Source organism: Saccopteryx bilineata, chromosome 2 (assembly GCF_036850765.1).
Source record: "Saccopteryx bilineata isolate mSacBil1 chromosome 2, mSacBil1_pri_phased_curated, whole genome shotgun sequence".
NCBI lineage: Eukaryota > Metazoa > Chordata > Mammalia > Chiroptera > Emballonuridae > Saccopteryx > Saccopteryx bilineata.
Genome location: NC_089491.1, coordinates 206,481,842 through 206,508,896, shown reverse-complemented (window position 1 = coordinate 206,508,896; position 27,055 = coordinate 206,481,842). Strand labels below are relative to the sequence as shown.

The 27,055-nt window shown below is 37.5% G+C and overlaps 1 protein-coding gene across 6 annotated transcripts; it reads left to right on the top strand.

Annotated features, from left to right (window-relative positions):
• Positions 1-27,055, top strand: C2H21orf91 (chromosome 2 C21orf91 homolog). 6 transcript variants are annotated; one of them, XM_066259093.1, is made up of 5 exons: positions 1-101; positions 1,254-1,387; positions 19,474-20,013; positions 21,087-21,149; positions 22,551-27,055. In XM_066259093.1, exons 2-5 carry the CDS (start codon positions 1,261-1,263, stop codon positions 22,712-22,714), a joined length of 894 nt encoding a protein of 297 aa, XP_066115190.1. In that variant the 5' UTR covers positions 1-101; positions 1,254-1,260; the 3' UTR covers positions 22,715-27,055. The 6 variants fall into 6 exon arrangements, 5 of the variants coding, with proteins under 5 accessions (XP_066115190.1, XP_066115187.1, XP_066115192.1 ...); XR_010729216.1 differs by lacking the exon at positions 1-101 and adding an exon at positions 198-336 and having other exon boundaries at positions 19,474-20,033; positions 22,551-22,569; XM_066259090.1 differs by lacking the exon at positions 1-101 and adding an exon at positions 198-336.

The following is a 27,055-nucleotide window of genomic DNA, read 5'->3' as shown; positions in this document are numbered from 1 at the left end:
CCCGGGGCCGAAGTTTCCACTACACCCGGAGATGCTGTCACGGACTCCTCTATCTACCAGCCCGAAGCGGGGGCGCGCGAGGCACCGAGTTCCAGGAAATGGTAAGACAGCCGGGCCAAGCGACGCGGAATCACGACAACTTCCAGTAGAGCCCGTAGCGTCGTGGCAGGACCGGAGCAGAAGGGCTACAGCCCCCGAGCGCGCGCGCCCTCGGCCCGCAGCCGCGCCAGCACCCCCGGAGCCAGCGGAGGATGGCACAGGCGGGTGGGGGCGGCCGGAAACAATAGGGCGGGAGTCCGAGCAGCGCAGACTGCTGCAGGGGCGTGGAATGAAACGGTAAGGACTTAGCGTCCTCCTGGTCCCCGGTCAGCCTGTGTCGTGGCCCCGCTGTCTTCGCGCTCCGATTCCCACGGCCCTTCGCGCTGCTCCGTTTGAGGCGCCTCGAGGGCCGGACGGAGAGACGGACTCCAGTCCGCCGCACCCTCAGGGGTGGGCGCGCCCCCCCCCGTGCGCCCCCCCCCCCCCACCAACGCCGGAGACGCGGCGGGGTCCGACTCCCCTGGGCACCGAGTCCCGCGGCGGCGGTCCTCGGACTCGGCTCTGGGTGGGCGAGAACCCGAGGCTCTTCGGCCCGGCTTGGCCACCCCGCTTCCCGTGTTGCCCGACCCACGCTGCGGGGCAGCTGTGTGGTTGGGGACGCAGGCGGGTCGCCCTACCCCTGGTGTTCACGTTTCCACGTGCGTTTTCCTGCTCCTAATACCCAACGGGAAGCCTCGCTTTGCCGAGTTAACGAAACTCTTGTCAGGTTCCCACGATGAAGTTAGCAAAGTCGATTCCGGAACAGGTCGTTTAGCCTGCGGTTCACAGCGTTAAGGAGGTTGACAGACTCTGGCAGCTGAAAACGCTTCGCTGCTAAGTTCGTTCTGTGCGAGTTCGGGGAATGGAAGGGTGAACTAGAATCCCCACAGACAGCTTTCCTTCAGGTCCCCTCCTAAACCAAATGAAACGGGGAACCGAACAGGCCCTTAGGCATGGTGTCACCGTAACAACTAAAAACTTAGCAAGGCCTTAAGTTTTACTAGGTTTGTGTCTTTGTACAATAAAAGTATGATGTTGAAGTGCAAGTTTGGCGATGCTTGCTTTATGGGGCTGTTACATTATGTATAGCATCCTACTCTTCCTAGAAGTTCCTAGTAATGCAGTAAGGGCAAGTTCTTGAAGTTGCGTAACTTTCCTTTTCTGTTTCTTAATAGGGGCACTATGAACGAAGAAGAGCAGTTTGTAAACATTGATTTGAATGATGACAACATTTGCAGTGTTTGTAAACTGGAAACAGACAAAGAAACACTCTCCTTCTGCCACGTTTGTTTTGAGCTAGATATTGAGGGTAAGTACGGAATATAGATTCATTTTATGGCACAAACTTTATACAACGACTTTGTGTGAACTAGGTATAAAGTTAAACTGAAATTTCTTAAAATGGCTGCAAATTATGCCAGGTATGAAGTGTGGAGATCTGTTATGGAAATGAAACTGAAGTTAGCACAACCATGAATTTAAGAAAAATCTTATTGTTAAACTACGACGGTACTAACCCCATTTTTGCTAACATAAGAATTAGGTGTGAGTATTGACTAGTAAACATGTTTTCTGCTTTGAGAGCTTATGAAATTGTCAGACTGTAACAGACATTTTTTCTTGCCTTTGTCTGTGTGTGAGGGGGCGGGGGACATGTAATTTTATTCCTTTGGCCTACCATTCTAAATAGTACCTGACATGAGCTAGAACTCTTTTCCCTAGTGTTATCTTATTATCTTAAAAGTATTTTAAAAATTTTAGATAACCTCTTTTCAGTGGTCACACACTTTTAATAATTTAAAATTAAAAAGGCTTTTATAATTTAATAATTTACCCCTAAGAGTGGGAGATATTTTTTTAAACTTGATATCATCATGCTAAAACTCTGATTTTTAAAAATATTTGAGTCACGGTAAAAAGTAATCTTAGTATTCTAGCAATAAAAAAGGTTTTTATTAGACCTGTGTGTGGATTTTGGGTGATTTCAATGCAGTATTTCATTCTTTTTGCTGGTTGACATATTTGCAAATTGTCTTTATCTTGACTTCTATTTATTAAGTAGGAAAGATGAAATGTTCCTATACTGGAATAATAAAAGAAAAAGAAAGAAGAAAAATACATTAGGGTTATCCATCTTGAAATTCCTACTAAGACTTTTAAGAAATTGTTATAGGCACCAAATTAACATGTTTAGATACTATCTATAGTAAAACTCAAAATTATGGAACAGTCACTTTTATATAAGATCATATTGGTTCTGACAGTTTTACTATTACACTTTCTGGAAGAATTGTGGTTGCTATGAACATGATAGTTAATGGACCATCATGGATTTCCTGTAGATTTTATACATAAAACTTTATTAGTAAGTGTACTAAATATAACTGATTTCTAAGGAATAACTTAAAAAATATAATTCTTCTGTAGCATTTAAATTACCATGCCATTCGTTATGCTAGAGTGAAAGATTATAAATTTATGTTCTTTGGAAATAGAGTTGGCCCTATATAGTCTTTTTCTTGTAGTTTTTAATTTTAGGTGGGCAAAAGCATTAAAAATGATCTAGCTCAAACCTGTGTTTTACATGGAAGGAAACAGAGGCTGATTGTTGGATTGTTCAAGGTTACACTAGTGGTAATTGCCAGCTTATTGTTAAATCCCAGGTGCTTACTGGGAGCAACTCCATGCCAGGCATTGTATTAAGCACCTTACCCCTGGATTATTTTACTTGGTTCAAAATAGCTCTGGGATAACTACTGTTACCCATTTTAGAGGTTATGGAACCTAACCTTTGAGGCCTAAGAAATATACTTTGAAGATTCACAGCAGTAATTGACAGTCATAGGCCTTGAAGCCTGGTGATCTAGCTTTTATGTATGTGATCTTAAATCATTGATCTACTGCCAATAGTTATTTCAGTTAATAGGGCTAATATTAGAAACTTGTTTTCCTGAATCCTAATTGGTTAAACAGCTTTTCCTGACTAGTGCTTCCTGCTAAATCATTAATGGTATTCATGATGTGATGGAATATTTCAATAGAAATCTAAACTTTCACCATTGCTTTTCTTGCTGTTTGGTTTTTATTTATTTATTTTTTTTGTATGTCTTTTAACTAGTTCTCAATCATTATATAAAAAATATACAAATATTCTTCAGGTACTATCTTTATAAATATTTTATCTCTTACAACATCTAGCCCAATAAGCATGACATAAGTCCTACATTGTTGAAATAATTGTCTTTAAAAGTCAAAAACAGTTCTCAATTTGAGTTAGAACTATTTTATATTCTATGTACACTCAAGGTTTTATATTTTTAATGCCAATTAAACCTTTGTGAGAAATTAATTTAGGATTAAATTTTCTTAATTTATCTGGTCAGTTCTCAGTTTTTACAAATATAAATTTTCACATTGACTATGCTGTTGAACTAGTGCATTGTAATCATTTTATTGCCTGACCATAGAACATCGGACTGGGATGCAAAGGACCCAGGTTTAAAACCCAGAGGTCACAGGCTTGACTGTGGGCTCCCCAGCTTGAGCGCAGTGTCGCTGGCTTAAGTATGGGATCATAGACATGACCCCATGGTTGCTGGCTTGAGCCCAAAGGTAACTGGGTTGAAGCCCAAGGTTGCTGGCTGGAGCCCAAGGTCACTGGCTTGAGCAAGGGGTCACTTGCTCTGCTGCAGTCCCCCTGGTCAAGGAACATATGAGAAAGCAATGAATGAACAACTAAGGAGCTGCAATGAAGAATTGATGCTTCTCATCTCTCTCCCTTCTTGTCTGTCTGTCCCTATCTGTTCCTCTCTCTGTTTCTCTCTCTGCGTCTCTGTCACAAAAAAATAATAATAATAATTTTATTATCCTATGATTATTTTTTAAGTCTTAGAAATTTTAGGAAAAAAGGAATAAAATGAGAACCCTGAATTCCACAAAAACTTTTGTATGAGTGTACAAGTTTTCAGAAACCATTGTGGGCCCTGGCCCATTGTCTTAGTGGTAGAGCGTTAGCCTGGCATGTGGTTGTCCCGAGTTCAATTCCCAGTCAGGGCACACAGGAAAAGCAACCATCTGCTTCTCTACCCCTCCCATTCTCTCTTTCTCTCTCTCTCTCCCTCCCTCCCTATTTCCTTCTCTCTCCCTTTTCTCCCCCTTCTTGTCCTTTTTCCCTCTCTCCCCATCTCTTCCTCTGATTGATTCCAGCAAGTTGGCCCAAGGCTGGTGCTGAGAATGGCTCAATGGTCTCTGCCTCAGGTGCTAAAAATAGCTCTGTAAAGGAGCAACACCCCAGATGGGCAGAGCATTGCCCCATAGGAGGCTTGCCAGGTAGATTGTGATCAGGGAATCTGTCTCTGCCTCCCCTGCTCTCAGTTAAAAAAAAAAAGTAACCAAAAAAAAAAGTAAAAAAATAACAAGATATATTCTTGTTCTATGTCAGTAAACATTTTTAAATGTTTTTGCAGTGTCCTTTCCCTAACCATGTTCTCAGCACAGTGCCAGCCAATAAATGTTAAAATGCAAGAGGGGCCTAGCGTGCAGAGGACCCGGGTTCGATTCCCGGCCAGGGCACACAGGAGAAGCGCCCATTTGCGTCTCCACCCCTCCGCGGCGCTTTCCTCTCTGTCTCTCTCTTCTCCTCCCATAGCCAAGGCTCCATTGGAGCAAAGATGGCCCGGGCGCTGGGGATGGCTCTGTGGCCTCTGCCTCAGGCGCTAGAGTGGCTCTGGTCGCAACATGGCGACGCCCAGGATGGGCAGAGCATCGCCCCCTGGTGGGCAGAGCGTCGCCCCTGGTGGGCGTGCCGGGTGGATCCCGGTCGGGCGCATGTGGGAGTCTGTCTGACTGTCTCTCCCTGTTTCCAGCTTCAGAAAAATGAAAAAAAAAAAAAAATGCAAGAGGGACTTTAAAAAATATGACAGTTGCCCTGTGGATAGAGTGTCATCTGGGAGCTCCAGGTTCGCCAGCTCGAGCCCAAGGTCACCGATCCCAAAGTTGCTGGCTCAATTTTGGGGTCACTAGTTCAAGTTCCAGTCAGGGCACAAATGAGAAGCAATCAATGGCACAACTAAATAGAACGAGTTAATGCTTCTCTCTCTCTCTCTTTTTCTCCTTTTCCCCCCTTCCTCTCTCAATAAAAAAATACAGAGAAAATAGGATATTTAACTTCAGTAGATTTGGTATAACTTTAATACATAGTGTTGCTATTGTTTGGTTTCTTAGCTTACTAATTGCTAAATTTACTTTAAGTTTCTTTTTGTTTTGTTTTTTTTTATAGCTAAGGAGCTAGTTAAAAATTCTTAGTTTTTTAATTGGGGTGACATTGGGTAATAAGATTATATAGGTTTTAAGTGTACATTTCTGTTAAATGATCTGTATGTTGCATTGTGCACTCATCACCCAAAGTCAGATCATCTTCTGTCGCCATATATTTGGCCCAAGGCTAGTTTTTGAGTGCACAATTAGGTTGGCTTAAAGTCCACACAATTGTAGTAAATAAAAATGTTTTACAAATTTTAACTTCTAGATTATTGCTTATGTCAAATCAAAACTGTTCCAATCAAATGGTCTCTTGTTTAAAAGCTGTGTGCCTGCATATATTTATAAAATGAAGACAAAAGAAGAAAGAGAAGTAACAAAAGACAGTCTAATCTGTGGGAGAAATTTTGTATTCTGAGCATGGCTCTATGTTGCCTTTTTCTGTGACTTTATGGTGTGTAAAAAAAAAAAAAAACTAGGGGATATTTTATCACTTCATATTCATTTTAAAATATCCCCTAATTTTTGTGAGCAGTATAGAAGGCGACCCAAATTCAGATTCTTAGTAATCATCCCAACAACAAAAAAATCAATAGGTATTTTCTCTTGGTTAAGACACTATTGAATCCAGTGTTTACAGTTAATCTCATTCTTGATTCTCTATGTCTTTTACTGAAATGCTGTTCACATGTTCAGTGGTCAGGGAGCAGTTTGCAAATCTCAGTATTTGATAGTATCTTTCCACTTAAGTAAAGGCGGCCACCCCTTGTGGTAGGGAAGTTGTATATAGGTAACTCCATCTGGCATTAGTTTCTTTGTTTTGTTTCTCATAATGGCAAACAGCATGCGTTGGTATTAAATACAAAGCTTAATGTGAGTTTAGAAGATAGTGAAAGTTGAACTTCACTAACATTGATAGACCATTTTAGAAATATTTAAGAGATATTTAGAAATAGTGTCCCTCTGTTGACATTCTAATAAAATTTAAGAAAATTTCCCAATGTTTATTACCCCTTTAGATATACTCTATGAGTCAGCCATATTTTCTCTCCCCCTCCTTCCCTGCCCCTCCCTCCCTTTCTCCCCTAAACACCATTTACTTCTCCTTTCTCTTTGTATACAACTGCTTAATTTTTGGAGTACATGTATTTAATGGAGATGATAGTAATTCATACATTGCCTAAGTTCACAGGGCTACTCTGAGGATCACAACAGATGATAAATTTGGGAGCCTTTTGGTAAATACAGTTTGTGATGCAAATTACTAAATTCAAATATAGAAGGATTTTGTTCTCATTTCATCTGAAAAGATGAAATACCACAGAAAAGATTGCTTCATTGGGTGGTATATGAAACAGCTTCTCTGCTGCCAGAGTAATTTAATGTTTTGTGTACATTGAAGAGGTTTGAATTTATCCTGAGTTGGTTTACAGTAGGTTTTTCTACTCTGGCTGTCATTATTTTTCTTATGTAGCAGCTGCTCAGCACATCTTTTCACCCCAGTTTCTTTGTTTTTTTATCAACAATATGATTTGTATTCAGTTATCAGTGTCTTTTTTTCCCCTGATTCCCTTTGGGTCTTTGGATCACCAACAAGCATTGCCAACTAAAACTGTAATGTGGTTATGATTTTTAAAACATACTCACAATCCTAAAAGAAATTCAGAGTTTCAGGTAGTATGTGTGTCTTTTACTATTTCAGTGTCTTAATTTTTTTTTTCATTTAATTCATTGGAACATACAGTAAAGTACATAAAGACTAATTTGTCATAGACTAAAGAACACTGTGTTTTTCCCAAAACCAAAATATATTTCTTATAGGCATTTTTAATGTTTATTATTGGAAAAAGAAAAGTTTGCCTATTACAGAAAAAATTAAAACAGATAGCAAAAAATATATATTAAGAATCATAATCCCACCAATAATCTTTTAATCTTTTTTGGTTTTTCTAAATTATTTTCTGCACTAGAGTGTGTGTGTATGTGCATGCACAGTCTCATATGTGGTAAACTGTGTTTAAGAAATGAAATCAGGCTCTGTATATTACTTCATAACCAGCCTTTTCATTACATGTTAGGAACATCTTTTTCTTATTTGTAGGTAAAATTCTACCATCTCAATTTTTTTTAAAGGTTGAATCCCATTATACCATAATTTATTTAACCAGTATCCCATTAGTGAATGTTTCGCTTGCTTCCAGTTTACCAGCACTAAAATGTTCTTATATGTACATCTCCTTTGCTTTTCTGATTAAATTCCTTTTTCATTGTAGCTTAAAGGAAGACTTTTGGGTCAAAGTCGTGTCCCAAGTTGCAGTCCTGTCGTTTGTTATGTCTTCCACTACTGCTGAATTAACACTATAAAAGCAACTATTTAAAAATAAAGAACTATTTGTTTCATAATGAAAAATTTTTACTGTATGCCAGTTTTCTAACTCCTTTTATATCAAAGTTCTTTTTATTCTAGAATTGCTATGATTCAACTATAACAAATGGTCAAAATATTTGTTTTGACCCTGGCTTGTTGACTCAGCGGTAGAGTGTTGGCCTGGTGTATGGAAGTCCCAGGTTTAGTACCTGGCCAGGGCACAGAGGAGAAGCCCATCTGCTTCTCCACCCTTACCCCTCTCCATTCTCTCTGTCTCTCTCTTTCTTCCTGAAGCCAAGGCTCCATTGGAGCAAAGTTGGCCCTGGGCACTGAGGATGGCTCCATGGCCTCTGCCTCAGGCACTACAATGGCTCTGATTGCAGTGGAACAATGCTCCAGATGGGCTGAGCATCGCCCCCTGGTGGGCATGCCGGGTGAATCCCAGTTGAGTGCATGCAGGAATCTGTCTGCCTCCCCCATTCTCACTTTGGAAAAATACAAAAAAAAAAAAAAAAAATACTGTGGTTTAGCATTTTGTAGGATGATTCATCAATTATTGTTGCTTTTTCTAATTTTAGGTTTTCTTATCAATGGTTGATGAGTTGTAGTGATTGTTTCCCATCAGCCTGCATTTTTACTATTAACCTGTATTAGTGATTGAATTATAAATGCCTTCAAATTTATTAGCTGGTATATATATTTCTTAGATGCTGCTACAAAGCATTTATTTAAGGTATAGTCAACTAGAATTTCAAGAACAATGATTCAGACTGTGATCTTGTGATTCAGTGGATAAAACATCAACCCAGCACACTAGAAGTCAAGGCTTCAACCCCTAGTCAGAGCCCGTATGAGAAGCAATGAGTACACAACTAAATGGAACAACTAAGTGATACAACGGGCCTCTCTCTCTCATCAGTGGAAAAATTTTTTAAAGAACAGGGATTTAAATGTATGCAAATAAAATGCAAAAACGGTTTCAAAAAGCTGCAGGACAGCTTTTCATGTTGTTTTTCTTGCATTTAAGAAAATCATGCAGAACTTGAACTGGGCAGATGGCAGTTCAGGAGATGAAGGGCAAGGAGTTCACATGGCTATCATATTTCTTGCTTTCCAACCTATAAATTTAGTTGATGCCCCCATTCATCTGGTGTTACTATTAAGGCATTTTTTTCAGGTTCTCTGTTAAGTAACATGTATTTTTAAACTTTATCTTTAGGAAAGAATTTTCTTTTCTGCAAATTAGTGTCTCCATGTGCCATATATAAGTGGATCTTTAAAACTGATAACTCAATTGTATTATATTTAATTTGAGTGTGACACCTGTGACACCTTCATGTACAAAAATTTAGAATATATTTATTCTAGAATATATCTCCATTCAATTAGAGATATTTGGGGGAAATTTTGAACAAGTAGAGAGTTGTGTCACTTGGATTATTGATCTAATTTTAATATATTTTAAGTACTAGAAAAACAAATTTAGCTTTTTCTATTCTATGCTACCGTGAACTTACCAGTAGTATTCATATCAGACTATCAGAAAGGACATGGAAGAACATGGATAGTTTCCATCATTGCAAATACCCCTTTGCTTAATAAATTACTTTTGGGCAAACTGCTCTATCCAATTTGGTGGCCTAGCCACAAGGTGGTTATCTAATTTAAGTGAATTAAAACTAAAGTTAAAACTTCAGTTTCTCAGTCCCACTGGCTACACTTAAGTGTATTACATTTTTTGTGAGCAGTATACACAGCACAGATACAGAACATGCCCATTGTCTCAAAGTTCTATTGGGCATTGCTGGTAAAAAAAAACACGTAGCTACATTAGGGAGTAGAATTGAGTATGGTTGTTATTTTCATACCCTGTTAGTAATAAACAGTTGTTATGTAGATGTGTTTCTCCAGTTTCCCAACTGTTTAGTGAAAAAGTAAAATTGACTAAGAAGTTTTTCCTTTTGACAACTCATTTGCTATTTTGTTAACTCCTTTGTTTTTTTTGTTTCTCTTTTTGGGGGGTTGGGTTGGTGAAATTCACTAAGAGGTTTTTCTTTTGACAACTCATTTGCAATTTTGGTATCTCCTTTTTTCTTTTTTTGGGGGGCGGAAATTTGTTTGTTTGTTTTAGTGAGATGAGGGGACCCATCTAGCAACCCCATCTGAGCCCAATGCTTGAGTACCAATCTATTTTTAGGGCCTGAGGCTATCTTGCTCCCTACAGAGCTATCCTCAGTGCCTGGCCCCATGCTTAAACCAATTCAACCACTGGCTGTGGGAGGGGAAGAGGGGGAGAAGGGGAAAACGGTGGTAGTGGGGGATAAGCAGATCATCACTTAAACTTCTTCTGTGTGCCCTAACTGAGGCTTGAACCTGGGACATCCATAGGCTGGGCCAACACTCTGTATCCACTGAGCCACCAGCCAGGACCGCATCTCCTTTCAAAATAAGAATTCAGCTCTACCGTAATTCCTTGGTTATTTAAGGTTAAGTTTATCTTTTAACATTATCTCTCTGAACTCGTGCCTCACTGAAATTTGTCTTTACAATTCACTTACTGGATTAAGCTGCTTTAATTGCTTAATCTTTCTCTTAGCACATACAAAAACTTTAAAGTGGAATAAAATATCTCTAAGCTGAAATCCGCTGTCTAAAGACCACCTGTTGATACATATTTCTTTAAGGCAACGATTCTCAAAATGTGGAAAAACAAGTTGCTGAGCCCATCTGTGTATTGGTTTGGTGTGGTTGCCAGTTGCATCTGCTAGCAATACAAAATCAACAGTAATCTATTACTTTCGAATAGTACGCTGGTTGATTGGACATAACTGACTCTGAAGTGACTCCTGAGGTAGCTAAAGGCGTGGGGGGAGGGACGTGTGCACTCGAGCACAGTACTCACTAAGGCACAGAAGATGACCTATAAGACTTTCCAGGAGGTAAAAAGCCTATCCTGTTGTTGATTTAGAAAGGAAGTAGGTGCTTTGACTATGCGTCCTTGCCTTCTTGCATTTGGTCTAATGTCCTACCTTTAGTCCCATGGCAGAATAGACAGTCTGAGCACTACTGAGAAGCCATTATGATCAGAAATAGATAGAATGCTACTAACACTTCTTGAATGATGGCTTGGCTACTGTTGCTTGCTCATCAAATGCAGAGTAGCCTGATTGAATTGGCTGTGAAAGCATCATTGGAACAAGCAGTATTTATACAGAAGCCACCCTAACCCATATCACTGCGCAGTCTTGGTATAGTACCAGTGTGACTAACTGAGGTCAGGCTGCAGAGCCCACTAGATCACAGTACCTGCAGACTCCTGAGGGAGACAAACACTGGTTCAGATTGAAGAGCGCTTGCCCTATTTCAGCCCTGCTTCTCATACTGGCCAGCTGCTGCCAGATCTTTTGCTTTTGTTTTCAGGAGAAACTAAGAAAGTGAATATTGTATGTGATCTTTTTTTCTTTCTTTCTTTTAAAGCACACTCAGTTGAAATAAAACTTGTCTGCGTATGGATCCAGACCTAAGGTTGTGGGTGCCACCTCTGCTTACAGAGCTTTTCCTTTATCCTTTTTGTCAGAAATGGGAATCTGAGCCTCGAAACAAAGCATAGCATCTCAGTCCTCTGAGTCTTAGTACAATTAAAGTCAGCACGCGTCCCATTTTTACAGTTAACACTTGCTTCTGAAAGCTCAGGATTCTTAATATGGGCAGCGCATAAGCATGCAAGTGCTTGTTCTCTTAGCAACCAGGGTAAGATCATCATGAGAAGAAAAACCTTACTCTTAAGAAATTCTTGAAGCTGGGCAACATGTGAGCCTTCATAAAGAAAATTTTTTGAAGCAATACTGCACAAATTGTTGGTCATGTTGGAAAGCATATATTGAAAATTTCTTCACAACGTGTTAACAAGCTGAGACTTAAATCATAACTAAGTTTTCTTGCCTTATTTCAATATTAAGGAAGAACACAAAAACTCACCATTTGGAAAACCAATACTGCCAGTTTTCAAATTCTGTTTTAAGTTAAAGTTGAATTGTTTGCTCCCTTAGGGCATTCTAGTCCACTGCTGATAGGATAACATGTGTATTACAGCTTTATATAATTATGATACTGGTCATATTTTATTTAATCTACCTGTGGAATACCAAATTATATTAAGCCATTCTTTTGATTGGGCAATGAAATATAGTAATCAAATTCAGAGTGAAGTCTGACAGAGTAAACATGCATAAGTATATCAGATAATACGATTCAAAAGTGTATGAACTACAGAGCCATATAGCGTGAATGTAGTCAGCTGAGAGACAGTGCCATTTGCCTAGATCAGCTGCTGAACCCTCAGGAAATGGTTGCTTGTTTTACCTCATTATAACCAAATCATCAATAAGGTTTTCTTCAAGAGGCTGTGTGGGACATGTGATAGAACTTAAATGTTTTGGTTTCTGTGGCTATTTTTTAGTGTCATTTGGAGTGTCATCTTACTGGGGGGAAAATATGTCACTAATGTAGGCAGATTAAAAATAAGCATCGAAATAATACCCTTATTTTAAAAAGACAACAGTCATTGATAGAAAGATCTGCATTTGAGTGGCTTTTGCTTTTTTGTGGGTTTAACCAGCTTTTCTTAAATTGATCTTCAGGAGGAACTTAAAGAATAGAAATGGTGACAGCATGCCCGATGGGTTAGCAGGAGGGTTCTCAAAGTATGTGAAAATAGTGTAACAAAAGCAGAGATGGAAGTGGGAAACGATAGAAAAGAAAGAAAACTTTTGAATAGAGACAGATTAACTTTTTAAAAATACCACTGCTGATACAGAAATATATTGCCTATGTAAATTTCTAAAAAGCCTCTATCTAAAAGAAACCAGTACTTTTTAAAAATTAGCAATTATGGTTGCAGTTAATATCTTGGTTCTCTAAAAATAATGACCTTGTGACAAAGAAAAACACAACAACATTACCTAGACATCTCTAAACATTACCTAGACTTCTCTAAAGAAGTTTTCCTAATAGTTAACATGTCGGTTTTATTGGGCTTGAAAATTTTTATTGGTAAACAAGTTGTAGTGCAGGTTTTCTTGAACTGGTTTGGAAATTCCTTGTAACTCAGGTCTTCAAAAATACCAACCCATTTAATTGCATTTAGATTCATTCCTTTTCAGGAACTGCTGAGGAAACAAATTGGTGCTCAGAGCTATTTACACTTATAAATGCAATTAAAATTGAAAAGTCAGTTGGGAAACTCTAGGATCTCTGAAAATAGCAATTGTTTTTTCTCATATTAATTTGAACTGATGAGGTGGAAAAAACAATCACTTTACGAGTTTATAAAATGGTATGTATATTGGATACAAATTAAGTGGACTGATAATCTTTTCTAAATTAAAAAGTAATGGGCCCTGGCCGGTTGGCTCAGTGGTAGAGCGTCATCCCAGCATGTGGAAGTCCCAGGTTCAATTTCCCACCACAGCACACAGAGGTGCCCATCTCCTTCTCCACCCTTCCCCTGTCCTTTCTCTCTTCCCCTCCTGCAGCCAAGGCTCCATTGGAGCAAAGTTGGCCCAGGTGCTGAGGATGGCTCCATGGCCTCCGCTTCAGGTGCTAGAATGGCTCCAGTTGAAATGGAGCAATGCCCCAGATGAGCAGCGCATCGCCCCCTAGTGGGCATGCCGGGTGGAACCTGGTTGGGCACTTGCAGGAGTCTGTCTCTCTGCCTCCCTGCTTCTCACTTCAGAAAAAGACAAAAAAAAAAGTAATTTATTCAAGTGTCTGAAGTAGTTGGTGTATTATATTTTTTTAATTCTTTGTGTCCTTTGCTACTGCATGAATTTTTAAAAAATTTTTTATGATGTTTTAGACACAGTGCAAGAGAGCGAGGAACATCAACTTGTTGTTCTGCTTATTTATGTATTCATTCCTGCATGTGCCCCAACAGGGTGGAACCAACTGTGCTACCCAGCCAGTTTAAACTATGTTTAAAACAAATATTTTCAAATTGAACTTTAAAACTCAGTCAAGTTTTAAGTTTTTAGTGAGCTAAAAGGAGAGGTACTGATCTGGATGAAGGAGCTACAGTTTATAAAAGCAGCCTTTTTAAATATTCAGTATATGTAAATTTCTCTTAAAATACATAATTGAGTAGAAGTTCCTGATTTTGCTTGGCAAATTGAATGGCACCACAGGAATGGCATCTCTGTTTCAGTGCCACTCATCAGTTCTTCAGATGCGTGGCCCATTAAATTAAACATAGGAATCACTTCACTGGAGATGCCTTTGACCAACCTCTGCACAGCCTGGCAAAGTACCCATCCTGGTTCCCTTGCTAGGATGGCCAAGAAGTTTCATTGCAGTAGACCCTGAATTATATAACTGGTTTGTTTTCAGTATAATTTTAATTTTCTTTTATTCACAAACTACTTTTTCTGGGTGCATATAAAACAGATATAAGTCCCCTTTCTCACAGAACTTACTAACAGTAGCTAAAGGCCAGTGAACAGACAATTGGATAAACTAATCAGATATATTGGTTAGAAAGATTTCTTTGCCTAACCTGTGGTGATGCAGAGTATAAAGCATCGACCTAGATTGCTGAGGTCAATAGTTCGAAACCCTGGACTTGCCTGGTCAAGGCACACACAGGAGTTGATGCTTTCTGCTCCTCCCCCACTTCTCTCTCTCTCTCTCTCTCTCTCTCTCTCTCATTCTTCTCTCTAAAATGAAGAAAGTCTTTAAAAAAAAAAAAAGAAAAGGTTTTTTGGAGGAGATGAAAATTAGACAGGAGATGATGATGACCCAGACAGTGCAGTGGGGAGTGGTAATGGAGTGGATTAAGCGGGATTTCAGATGGTGTGCTGCTAGGTTTGGGGGGGGGGGACAGGAATCTATTAAGATGGACAGCAAAACGTCTTGGAGGGAGCTGGAGGAGGAACTCTCAAGGAGGGCACTCAGGTCTCTTCCTTAAGCAGTTGGTGCCCAACTCGGAAAGAGGTGCAGGGTTTGGGATGTGGGTCTTAAGAATAAAGAAAGGAAAGTCATTTAGGCAGGAGAGTTTGAGAGGCTCAAAGGACATCTAAGTGGGAATGTACACCATGTCAGAACTTCTGGCCATGACACTTGATTTTCATGTCTTTTTTAGAGAATTTTTCTCCTGCTTGTCTGAAAGAATCTGAATTTTTAGTTTTATATATATATTCACAGTAAGGTGAATACCGTGGTTCTCTGGTTTGCTGTTCATCTCAATAGATTACTTATGGGCATATTATCATGTGCTTAGCTGGGTTCCCAGTAGTCATTTGGGGATTTAACCCTTTGAGTAGTGAGTTTGCTGACCCCTGGGAGTGTTTTTTTTTTTTTAATGAAATCAATTCCTGTTACAATCGTGTTTGTGTGATAACCAATTTATGGAAACAAGAACAGACATTTTCCTTTTTTTAATATTGCCTTACACGTTTTTAAAATAAATCAATCGTACTCTGGATGTTGAGGAGGCATGAGGACGTACAAGAACTTTTGTACTACTCAAAGGGTTAAGGTAGAGTTAAAAGAAAAATTATTTCTGGAGAAAGTTGTATTACATGAGTTTCTAAGAAAAAACATTGAATAAAAAATCTTTAATTTTAAAAGTCTACATTATTCTTCAATTAGACATCTATTATATTGACCTGTTGTTAAAGCTCTGGGATACATTAAGAAATTCATTGTTTTGGCATTGACCTGTTGGCTCAGTGGTAGAGTATTAGCCTGGCATGTGGAAGTCCCAGATTCTATTCCCAGTCAGGACACACAGGAAAAGCACCTATCTGCTTCTCTCTCTCTTTCTCTTTTTCTCTTTCTCTCTTTCTCTCTCTCTCTCTCTCTCTCTCTCTCTCTCTCTCTCTTCCATTCCTGTAACCATCGCTTGATTGGAGCAAGTTGGCCCCAGGCACTGAAGATCGCTTCATGGCCTCACCTCAGGCACTAAAATAGTTCAATTGCTGAGCAACAGAGCACCAGTCACAGATGGGCAGAGTATTGCAGGTGGATCCAGGTCGGGGTGCATATAATTTTTACTATAATTTCTGAAGTTTCTAGATAAATTTTAAAAATTTAGCATCAAAATTGTTTAGTTTAGAACCTTTTTTAAAATTGATTTTTAAAGAAAGATGGAGCGAGGGAGAGAAAGAGAGAGAGGGAGAGAGGGAAACATCAGTTTGTTGTTCCACTTATTTATGCATTTGTGGATGGATCCTTGTATGTGCCCTGATCAGGGATCAAACCTTGGCATATTGGGGTGATATTGTAACCAACTGAACCTCCTGGCCAGGGCCATATACTAAAGAATTTCTTTTCATATACACTTAAGAAGAATCTTTACATTTACTGTTTAGGTTCAACTGGATCATTGCTACATGGGTTAGAGTTGTGGCAGTGGAATGAGAATGAGACCATATACTGTTGAGGGGAGGGGAACTGGCTAGCCATCTGCTGGCAGCGAGACCTAACAGATTTTATAGATGATGAAGCAGCTCTTTAATAAAGTTTCTGAAGTTAGTAAAGTAAGCACATTTCAAGTTCTATCTACCTGCTTTGTATCCAGAGCAGTAAGTATTAGAGTGAAACAGCAGAATGGAACTATTTGGATTTATAATTCATACTAACTACTGTTTGTCTTACTTATAATCTAAAACCTTGAATCCATGTTAACACAATAAATTAAAATTAATAAAAACTTAAGAAATGAAAAAAAACTTTAATATTTTTCTGATAAGCAAGGTTTGTAAACTTTTTATGTTAATTTACCTATAGTCGTTTCGAAGGTGTACACTACTGGGTTATCAAACAGAGTTTTGGGGTTTGCACTTAAGTATTTTAATTTTGCCGAAAAATTGGCCTAATTAGACAATAACTGATAAAATATATATACACACACGTGTAACTGTAGTACAAGTAGCAAGGGTGTAAATAAAATGTGTACAATATTCTAAGTTCAATTTTTGTGTGCAGTGGAAGAAATGACACAGATATTTGAGTTTACCTCTTGAGAGCAGTCATTCACATATGCTTACAATATCAGTGTTCAGCAAGTGCACTCAGAGCTTACTTGTGAGGGAACTTATGGAAAGTCCATTTGAGCATTGGTTTTGGCAGCCTCAGCAGGTCCCACCATTGCCTGACATTATGTTGGAACACATTAATATTTGCAAGCATTTTTATACCTGATTTATTACCGTTAAAATGCTAATATTTCATTATCTTACTATTTGCCAGAGTTTGGAGCTTAGTTAATAAAATTGTTACAACTTTAATTTTTGAAATAAAGGGTGTAATTTTTTTGATGAGTCAACTAAAACTTTTTTTTTTGTTTTACCTCACACCTGAGTGGCTCTCCACTTCCTGTTTTCTACGCTAAGCAGATTCAGTGTGTAGTTCTGGCAGGCCTTAATTTTCAGCTCCACATCCCATACTCATATTCAGTACAAAAGTACTGCTACAGTGTGTCCATAAAGTCATGGTGCACTTTTGACGGAAAGCAACAAAAGATGATAAAAATGTGAAATCTGCACCAAATAAAAGGAAAACCCTCCCAGTTTCTGTAGGATGATGTGGCAGCATGTGCGCATGTGCAGATGATGACATAACACCGTGTATACAGCGGAGCAGCCCATGGCCATGCCAGTGGAGATGTGGACAGTACAGAGGAAAGTTCAGTGTGTTCTGTGGCTTGCTAAATTCGAATCCGTGACCAAAGTGCCACATGAATATCGGTGCGTTTATAACGAAGCACCACCACATAGGAATAACATTCCTCCGTGGGATAAGCAGTTGAAGGAAACCGGCAGTTTGGTGGAGAAACCCCATTCTGGTAGGCCATCAGTCAGTGATGAGTCTGTAGAGGCTATATGGGGTAGCTACCTAAGGAGCCCTAAAAAATCTGTGCATGAACCCGCATTGAACTGCACTGAATAGGTATAAAACTGGGAGAGTTTTTCTTTTATTTGGTGCAGATTTCACATTTCTATCGTCTTTTGTTGCTTTCCTGTGACTGGTCAAAAGTGCACCATGACTTTACAGATACACTGTATTTGACTTGACTAATATGGCTTGAATGTATGAAAATGTATGAATGTATTCTGTATTTTGAATTTTATAATTGAAAATATATTCTATATTTTTAAAAACAACTGAGTTACCACGAAAGCTTTACTAAAAATATGGGAGATATTAAAGTGTAATATGAATATTTATTTCCATTATTTATGGTATATAATAAACATTAGTGAGTTGAATTATTCTATCCATTTTATCTAGTCAGATTGAATTTACTGCTACAGTATATGAAAAAAATTTTGTATAATGCTTTTTTTCTAGAAGATAAAATTATCTTGATAAAGTTTTTATAAGTGTAAAATAGAAGTGTGAAAACATTTAAGATGCTTTTTTTTTTTTTTTTTTAATTCGGTGAGAGGAGGAGAGACAGAGATAGACTCCCACATATGACCTGACCGGGATCCACCCAGCAAGCCCACTCGGGGGCAATGGTATGCCCATCAGGGGCTTCACTCTGTTGCTCAGCAACCAAGCCCTTCTTAGCACCTGAGGTTGGATGCCATGAAGCCATCCTCAGCGCCCTGCCCAACTCGCTCCAGTAGAGCCATGGATGCAAGGGGGGAAGAGAGAAAGAGGGAGGGGAAGAAAGAGAGAGAAGCTTTAGGGGGAGGTTTGGAGAAGGAGATGGACACTTCTCCTGTGTGCCCTGTCTGGGAATTAAACCTGGGACATCCACACAACAGGCCGACACTCTACTACCAAGCCAACCAGCCAGGGCCAGATGCTTTAATTCTTTTAAAAAAGCAAATCTTAGCAGATCATTGGCTTTTCAAAGCATTTTTTTTTTCTTTTCCAAGTGAGAGAAGGGAAGATAGACAGACTCCTGCATGCTCCCCAACCGGGATCCACCCAATAACCCTTGTTTGGAACTGATGCTCTGCCCATCTGGGGCCATGCTGCAACTGAACTATTTTTAGCACCTGAGGTGGAGGCTCCATGGAGCCATACTCAGTGCCCAAGCTGATGCACTGGAACCAATTCAGCCATGCTGCAGAAGGGAGAGAGAGAGAGAGTAGGAGAGAAGGGAGGGGAAGGGAAGGAGAAGAATATGGTTGCTTCTCCTTTGTGCTCTGACCAGGAATTGAACCTGGGACATTGACATGCCTGGTCCAATGCTCTACCATTGAGCCAACCAGTCAGGGCCTGAAGCTTTTATTAGTGTGTATTTTTCTGGTTCTGGCTTATCTTTCCCCAGTAAAAACATAACTAATAATTGAACAGCATGATTTGCTATGTTTTTGTTAGGAAAATAATTCTGAAGCATTTCTCTTCTTGAGCCTTATAGTAGAAATTTTTGCAAGTATGTACTTCAAGAGGATTTTGCAGAAGGCACAATAATGTAAAGGCCAAGATTCTGTAAATGTAAATTGCTGGTTCAGTAGTATTTTTTTATATATTGTATGCAATAACATGCCTCTAGACTAAGGTCAAATAAGTTCTTAAAAAGCTTTTGCTATTTGTAAGAATTTAATATTACTGAAGCAGAATTATTAGACCATATTTTGTATTAATAATACTAACATTCTTTAGCATTTTTTCTCTAGTTTATAGACTGTCAGTGAGTTGGTATTTTGCTAAGATTTGTATATTCTTTTTGGTAATTGGGGTTTTTGTCTTTATTTTTACATTCTTAATGCAACTTAGAAAAATGACATTTTCTCATATTTTTTTTTCACATATAGGAGTAGCAAAATCTAATCTCTTACACACCACATCGTTAAGGGGCCATAAAGACTGCTTTGAAAAATACCATTTGATTGCAAACCAGGATTGTCCTCAATCAAAGCTTTCCAGAAGTACTTATTATGAAGACGTTAAAACCATTCTGAGTAAGAAGATAAACTGGATTGTACAGTATGCACAGAATAAGGATGTGGATTCTGAGTCTGAATGTTCTAAAAATCCCCAGCAGCACCTGTTTAATTTCAGGCATAAACCAGATAAAAAGCTATGCCCACAGTTTGACTCACAAGTACCAAAGTATTCTGCAAAGTGGATAGGTGGAAGTACGGCTAGCCTCTTGGACTGCACACAGAGAATATTGGAGCAGAGGGAAAATACAGACTTTGGGCTGGCTGTGTTACAAGATTCAAGTGCCACATTATGCCACAATAATGTATTGTGGCCTCATAGTCACAGGCAGACACAGCATAAAGAAGAGACGATCTCTAATCCAGAGGCTAATGTCTCGACCCGGCATCCACATTACAACAGAGAGGAATGTAAGTGAAATGGAAGAAAGGTGAAGGCTTGAGTTTGTTGGGGGCAGGTGGATGAGGGGGCGAGGTTGTGTGTGTTTTGGGGGGAGGAGTTTTTTTCATTTTTCTAAATGTGATGTTTCAAGAATTTTGCTGTAGAATTATAGATGTGGTAAATGGAATATTTAAAGGTTAACTCCATAAAAAAAAAATGAGATATCTGTAAACTCTTCATCAGTTCTCTGGAATATTCCTTAGATTAGAATGTCCTAAGCATTGGAGTTCTGAGTATCATGATTTGTTTTGCCATTTTAAATTATTAAACTAAGTGGAATCAACAGACTGAATTGGAAAAGTCAGGGTCCAGACAGTTTAGAAATACAGACTCAACTGTGGCTCACACACACTGTCACACTGCTAATCCCTGTGAGCCTAATTGGCTGGGAGTGACATTTTAAAAGCAAAAATCTAACATTTTACTGAAGGCCAAGGGTAATGTGTTATTTTAAAGTTAGAAAAGTGACTCATTGCATCTGCATCAATAAAAACCCACAGAAGCCGAGATAATTTTAATTGACTTAAAATCAAGTTGATTTTAGAGCAAGAAAGGACCATCCATATATCTTTATAAAACTTTTTGATTCTACATAGATAAGGCTATATAACTAAATAGACAACTTGATTTTTCAGACTGTTTTCACAGTAATTTCCAGTAGTATCTTTCAAACTGGGGGTCATAAACTATGTATTGTTGAAGCAAAATTGACTTGGGTAGTGACTCACACTTTTTAAAAGCAAATAGAATGGGATATATCAGAATCCAGTGGACTGAACATGGTGAAACTTTTGTTTCAGGCGAGGTATACTGGGTGTGATGTAAAATACATTTCTTACTGTGGGTTAAGGTTAGGGTTTGAAACCTCCATACTGTAGTAGTAATTAATGAAGGAATCCTAAGGTACTGCCAAATGTTATGTTGGCAGTTAAGTACGTGTGTGTGTGTGTGTGTATGTGTGTGTAGTATATTGTGTTAGTGGTGTAGGCAGCTTATTTTCCCTGGTTGTTGTGGTAATAGTGGTTGTATTTTCATGTTTCAGTGAATTCGATGACTTTTGGTGAGGTAACGCAACTGAATGCAAGGCTCCGACAGCAAGTACAGGGTAAAGAGTCTTTCAGTGTCTTCTTGCATGTGACAGTTTGGATACAGAAAATCCCTTATGACCAAGTACCATTAGTTTCATCTGCATTTAAACCTGGAAATAGGATTAGAACCTGTTAGAGTTTTCAGAGCAAAGAGAGTAAGAGAACAACTTGTGAGTTGCAGGGAAAATCGTTTTTTTCTTTTTTATGTGGAAATAGAGACGACAGCTTAATCTCTACCTTCTTTACTGTTGACTCCTATTGTGCCAAGTTCTGAACTCCCTGCCAGTTAGAGGGAGTTAGCCCTGGTTTGGAACAATTGAAACACAAAAGAGTCAGAATAGTCTAGTGAGTCCCTTGACCCCCTTCATCAGCTTCAACCATTACAAGAAGCACAGCTGATTTTCCCGCCTCTCTTCCTGCACTCCTTTCCCTCGCCTCCCCCCACCCCCGCCAGCATGGGTTATTTTGAAACTAATCCCAGACAACATACTGTTTTCTCAAAAAGATAACTTTTTATAAGGTAATCACAACCTCATCACATCTAAAAATAATAACACAAGCTTGTTATTCTTTTAACATCATGAACCACAATGCTAACACCAACAGTTAAATTAACAGTTAGTGTTCAAATTCCCAAATTTTCTCTTTTTTCTTTTATTTCACAATTCCCATTTTGGTGAGAAAACTACACTGCAGAGTCAGTTAAGTTGCTTACAAAAATCATGCATTCAGTCAGTAACAGATTAAAGACTCTAATGCCCCTATCTTTTTAACTCCAAAGCTAGTGTTATTTCTTCATCACAAAGCCTCTCACAAAAAGAAAATAATAACAATAATAATAGTAATAGCAACATATATTTATCATATACATATTCTGTGGTAAGTAGTTTATAAGTTTATCAAATTCTCACAGTAATTGTGAAGGGCTTACTCTCATTGAGGTAATGCATAAGAGGGAATTAAAACAGATTAAGTTACTTGCCTGAGATTCGTAAGAGTAAGAACAGGGATTCAGTATTCTAGGTAGTCTGATTTCAAAGCCTCTTAGAGGGGTTTCCAGACCTAGACACTAATGTATACTTCCTTTCCTTTCCTTTCCATCAGTCATATTAGATATTGACTGAACCTGTTTCTATATATTTAGAATTGAGAAGTGTTTTGGTAGCTGTAACTGCACTTCTGCTGCTCATCTATCTAGTCATTGCTAATGACACTTAAGTTTCACTTAATGGAGAAGAGTACCACACTCCAGCTGGCTAGGCAAAGTATGCAACACCCTTGAATGATCAAAACACAACTGTCAAATCACTTTCATTGCAAACATTCACCCAGTGCATTCAGTTAAAGTACTTGAAATATAAATCATAGGATTTGCTTTCTGTGTGCTAAAAATGGAATTCCTTTTTAAATCTTTATAGAAGTTTTTGAAGAGTTAACACACCAAGTACAAGAAAAAGATTCTTTGGCCTCAGAGCTCCACGTCCGCCATGTTGCCATCGAACAGCTTCTAAAGAACTATTCCAAGTTACCATGTCTGCAAGTGGGGCGAGCAGGAATGAAGGCCCACCTGCCCATAAACTGAACTGAACTGCAGCTTCCTTCCTGGGTCCTGCTATGTATCTACTGGTTTGCCAGGCATGCGAACTTTGAACAAGTTGAAGAAAGTTATGGTCCATTTTGTTATGGTCATTAAATTTGCAAAGCTTAAAGGCAGTATTGACATCTTTGTCAAATAAAGCAGATCTAGTCTTCTGGGGTTGAGCATTTTGGTTTATTTGGGGAGTCTCTTTTCCCATAATTACTAAATGGCCCTCTCTTTTACCACATGTGACTATTTATACTGTTACAGTGTGATTTTATTAAACCTAGTTTAAAATGTAATTCACCTTTCAAAACAATAGGTTTTGAAAATAAACTCCTTAGATGAGTCTGAACTAAAGATAAAAATTTTAAGAGGGAAATGAAATTCATAATACACCTCTTATTTATTATAAGCAATATTTTAATATGAAAATTTTATATATAAAATTATTATTTTAGGTACCTTTCCGTTCTCTTTGTAAATGTGTGTTTGAATGGCTCTGCATATTGAATTTACATTTTTATGTGTGAATATGTTACACATATTTCAGATCACTACATTTTATTCTCTTAATATTCTGCTTTTACAACTATTACCTTGTTTTCCAGAGATAAGTGTATTTTGGAGTAGAAATCTATCGATAATTGATTGACTTCTAATAACTCTTGTGAAAGAAGAATTAATAACCTTTTAATGCAACTATACAAGAAAATAAAATATCTAATTTTTTCTAATGAAAGCAAGTTCTGAGTTTGTTCAGGAAGAAAATGCTAATCCAGCTTTTGTCTGTCAACTTGTCTCCATAGAAGTAAAAGCCTCTTCTATTTCATTATTACTTTTGTTCTAATAACTTTGATGTGTTAGGATTGGGACAGAATAAGTGAAGCCTCACTTGCAAATCAAATGTAATATCGGTATTCAAATTAAATGCCTATGAAATAATTGTCCTGTTTTTGAAAAAAATTACAATTATTTTGTGTGCCACTTCTGATAAAGGGTTAAGAATCCTTGAACTTTCCAAATTCTGTGTCAACATCTTTGAAATTAGTGCCCAAAGAAAGAATGCTGAGGTATTTTTCTGAACTTTAGAATTTAAAGGAAAGAGAAGATTGCTTGACATAAAAAAACAAAACTCGAATTCAAAAACCCATTTGTAAAAGGATATTCATTTGTTGCCTGTGTTTCCAAAGAGCTCTGAATTAACAGGTTGTTTCAAGCAGCTAGACAAATTTTTAATGTATTATAGTAAAAGCTATAACCAATGCAGAATTAAAATGGGCTCTAAATTCTGTTTTCAACTGATGCTTAGAATGTATTTATAAGGTAAGCTCCCTTGCTTGAAAGAATCTACAGAAAAGCCCATTATTTGGCAGCTTCATGCATGAAGGTATATATGACTTCTGCTTAAATTTGGCAGCCTGTCCTAGCGTGGGTCAGATTTTAGTCTTAAACATAGACAGTGTTTGACTAAGCAAAGAAACACCTCAGACTAATAGAAAACAGCTTTTTACAATGCTAAAATGTGATCAAGTTGTATTATTTGATATTGCATTCATTCATTTTTGTTTTGTTTTCTTTGAAGTATGATATAACTGCTTTTTGGAGGATGATTTTAAAAATGCTTTCAATGTCTCTGGATTCTTTGAACCATCCAAAATGAATTTAAAATGCAGGCATGAGGATACATTGCCTTAGTTATTGATAAGCTTTTAATTGGATGTGTGCAATATCAAAAGTCACAAATTTACAGGTTGATGAAAGACTTCTGGATGTTACCAGCATCTTAGTGCTTATCCATTAAGGATGTTACCAGCCAGTGTGCTTGCACCCATTCCGGCTTCTGTTTAGATCACTGGGACAGCCATAAAACTTTGGGATGTGTTGTGTTTGATAACAGTAATACCATATTTCCAGAATATGAGCCATATGGTGCAGCCCTGAACACAACAGTGTTATCCAAAGAAAGTATGCGCTTATTTCTTGAAGAATTTCTGGCAAATACACAGCTTTACTAATAAGTTAGGAACAAGTAGGGATTATCAAGTATCAAGGTCTTAATCAGGGACTCTGATTTATTTCATTTAAATTAAGCTCCTCAAAGGAAAGGTGCTCTTAAAAAATCTGTGGTGCTGGTACTCAAACCTAGTACTTTATTTGGATAAACTAGTTTTTAAAAAAAGTTTATTAGAGGATTTTGCACAGCAGCTTATAAACTTATTTTATATTTCAGTGTTAATTTTCTTATTTGAATATGCAATTATTATATATTCTAAAATAAGGTTAAGGGACAGAGTTGAATTCTACCTTGAGAGAATATGAAACAACCTAACAACATGAGGAAGTTGAGAAGAAAATCAATATCTTCAGTTTCAACAATGGCAAAAGAGACTGCAAATTATCTATTATTAATTATTTCAGAGCTTATATGATTTAAGGAGAATGAAATAAGACATTATTTCATGTTAGATTTCATAATTAGGCAAGTTGGATTGTTTTCAAAAATCATTTTGAACTCAGAGTGATTTTGACCAACCAAGACTGTTCTCTTGATTTAAGTTTTCAAATCTGTTTGGCCTTTTGTAATCCTTTGATCCTTGAATTTAATATCCTAATTTGTCTTTTTTTTTTTTTAAGTCATGCACTCAAGACACCAATAGATGACACAGGCAGCAGAATAGTGTTTTGTAGTTTCTTACGCATGATGCTGGGCAAAGAAATGTTTGTTTTTTTCAAATCATATGCTCATTTCACCACAAACTGCCTATTTTTGTATACATTTGAGGATTATTTTTAAAATGAATTTTATGTTGGAAAGTAACTTCAGAAATATAGTCAAAATATATTCTATTTTGTTGGCATCTTAACAGGCATCTTAAGATTTCTTGAGTTTTTCATTTTAGCATATTCTTTACCACTGAAAATAGTTTAAAGTACTTTCTTTTTGTTTGTTTATGTTATTTACCTTAGTGTTTACACTATTTTAAGTCTTGTTAGTTTTTGCTAGTTTTTTTTTTAATTAATTTTTTGGATCTGATTATGTTTGTCAGTTTTGGTTTTTGGTTTTGGAAGAAATTTTGCATTGTTAATATAAAGTATAATACCAAATGTATATCCTCTAAACTTATGTAGGAACTTTTAAAGAATAAATTATTTCTGTAGGTTAGTAAGAGGTTCAGGTTAGTGACCATAAAATTAGGTTACGTGACATGAAAATTTAAATGATGCATTGTCAAGTTATTGTAGTGTTATTTGTCTGATTTATGCCAATTAGTTTACTGACATGTTATCACTTATGCTAAGGTTAGATATTTGAGTATTTTAACGTACTTGCTGAGACGTTTAGTACTAAATTCTTTAAATATTTTTTGTTCAGATTGGCTGTAAAGCAAAAATAATTTATTTTATTTCAGGGTTTAATTGTATTTTTAATTTTAGGCTGGTGGAAATAAATACTTGAGAAAATTTATGGTGAAAATAAGTAAGAGAAAACAAGTTATTCTACCAAATTCAGTTTTTTTAGGTGGTGAGATGGGAGAGCTTACTTAACCTGGATAATAAGGTAATACGCTCTGACAAAAGTACCGGTATCTTAGAGAAGGGCTATAATACTGTACAAGGTTGTCTTGCTACTCAGTATTTTTATTACGTTCATCATGTCGTAACTGCCCTTGTTACAGTGCATTCAATGTGTTAAGCAATTTGGTCATGTTACTGTGAACCATGTCATAGCAAGTCTCTAGCATTAAGATTTTTTAGCATCTAATTTGTAATACATACTTTTCCTATTTTCAGTTTTTATAAGAGTCCAGATCACGACTGTGTTTTAGTAATACTGGAGTGAAACAAAATCATAGAGATGAATATTGCCCGTCCCTTACCACCAAAAAAGTGTCAATTGAACTTTTCTCACCTACACATAAAGCAAAGAGAATTTTAGTAAATGTGTGTTTCCTCTTTCAAAGGTATAGAATGTTTATTTCCATTTTGCTGCCTTGAAAGGCAGTTTAGGAAGTGTTCAGTAACGATTTCTGTTCAAGCCATTCCTACTTTTGCAATATGTGTTAACCTTGCTTTAAGTCTGAGTAGCTCATTGAACTTAATGTCTCTTTGGGGTTAGAACTTTCTTTTACAAAATTGTGCTAAGATTTTAGGAAAAAGAAAATTCAGCTGCAAGGGTGAAAAGCAAATTGATCTTAAAAATGTTTAAAATACATTACTTGGCTGTGAAACTTTTTATTTAAAACTGCAATGATTTACATATTTGTATTGCTCTGCTTTGGAACTGTAATTATGCTTATCTACTATTTTTAATTTTATAACAATAAAATAAATATTTTGTTA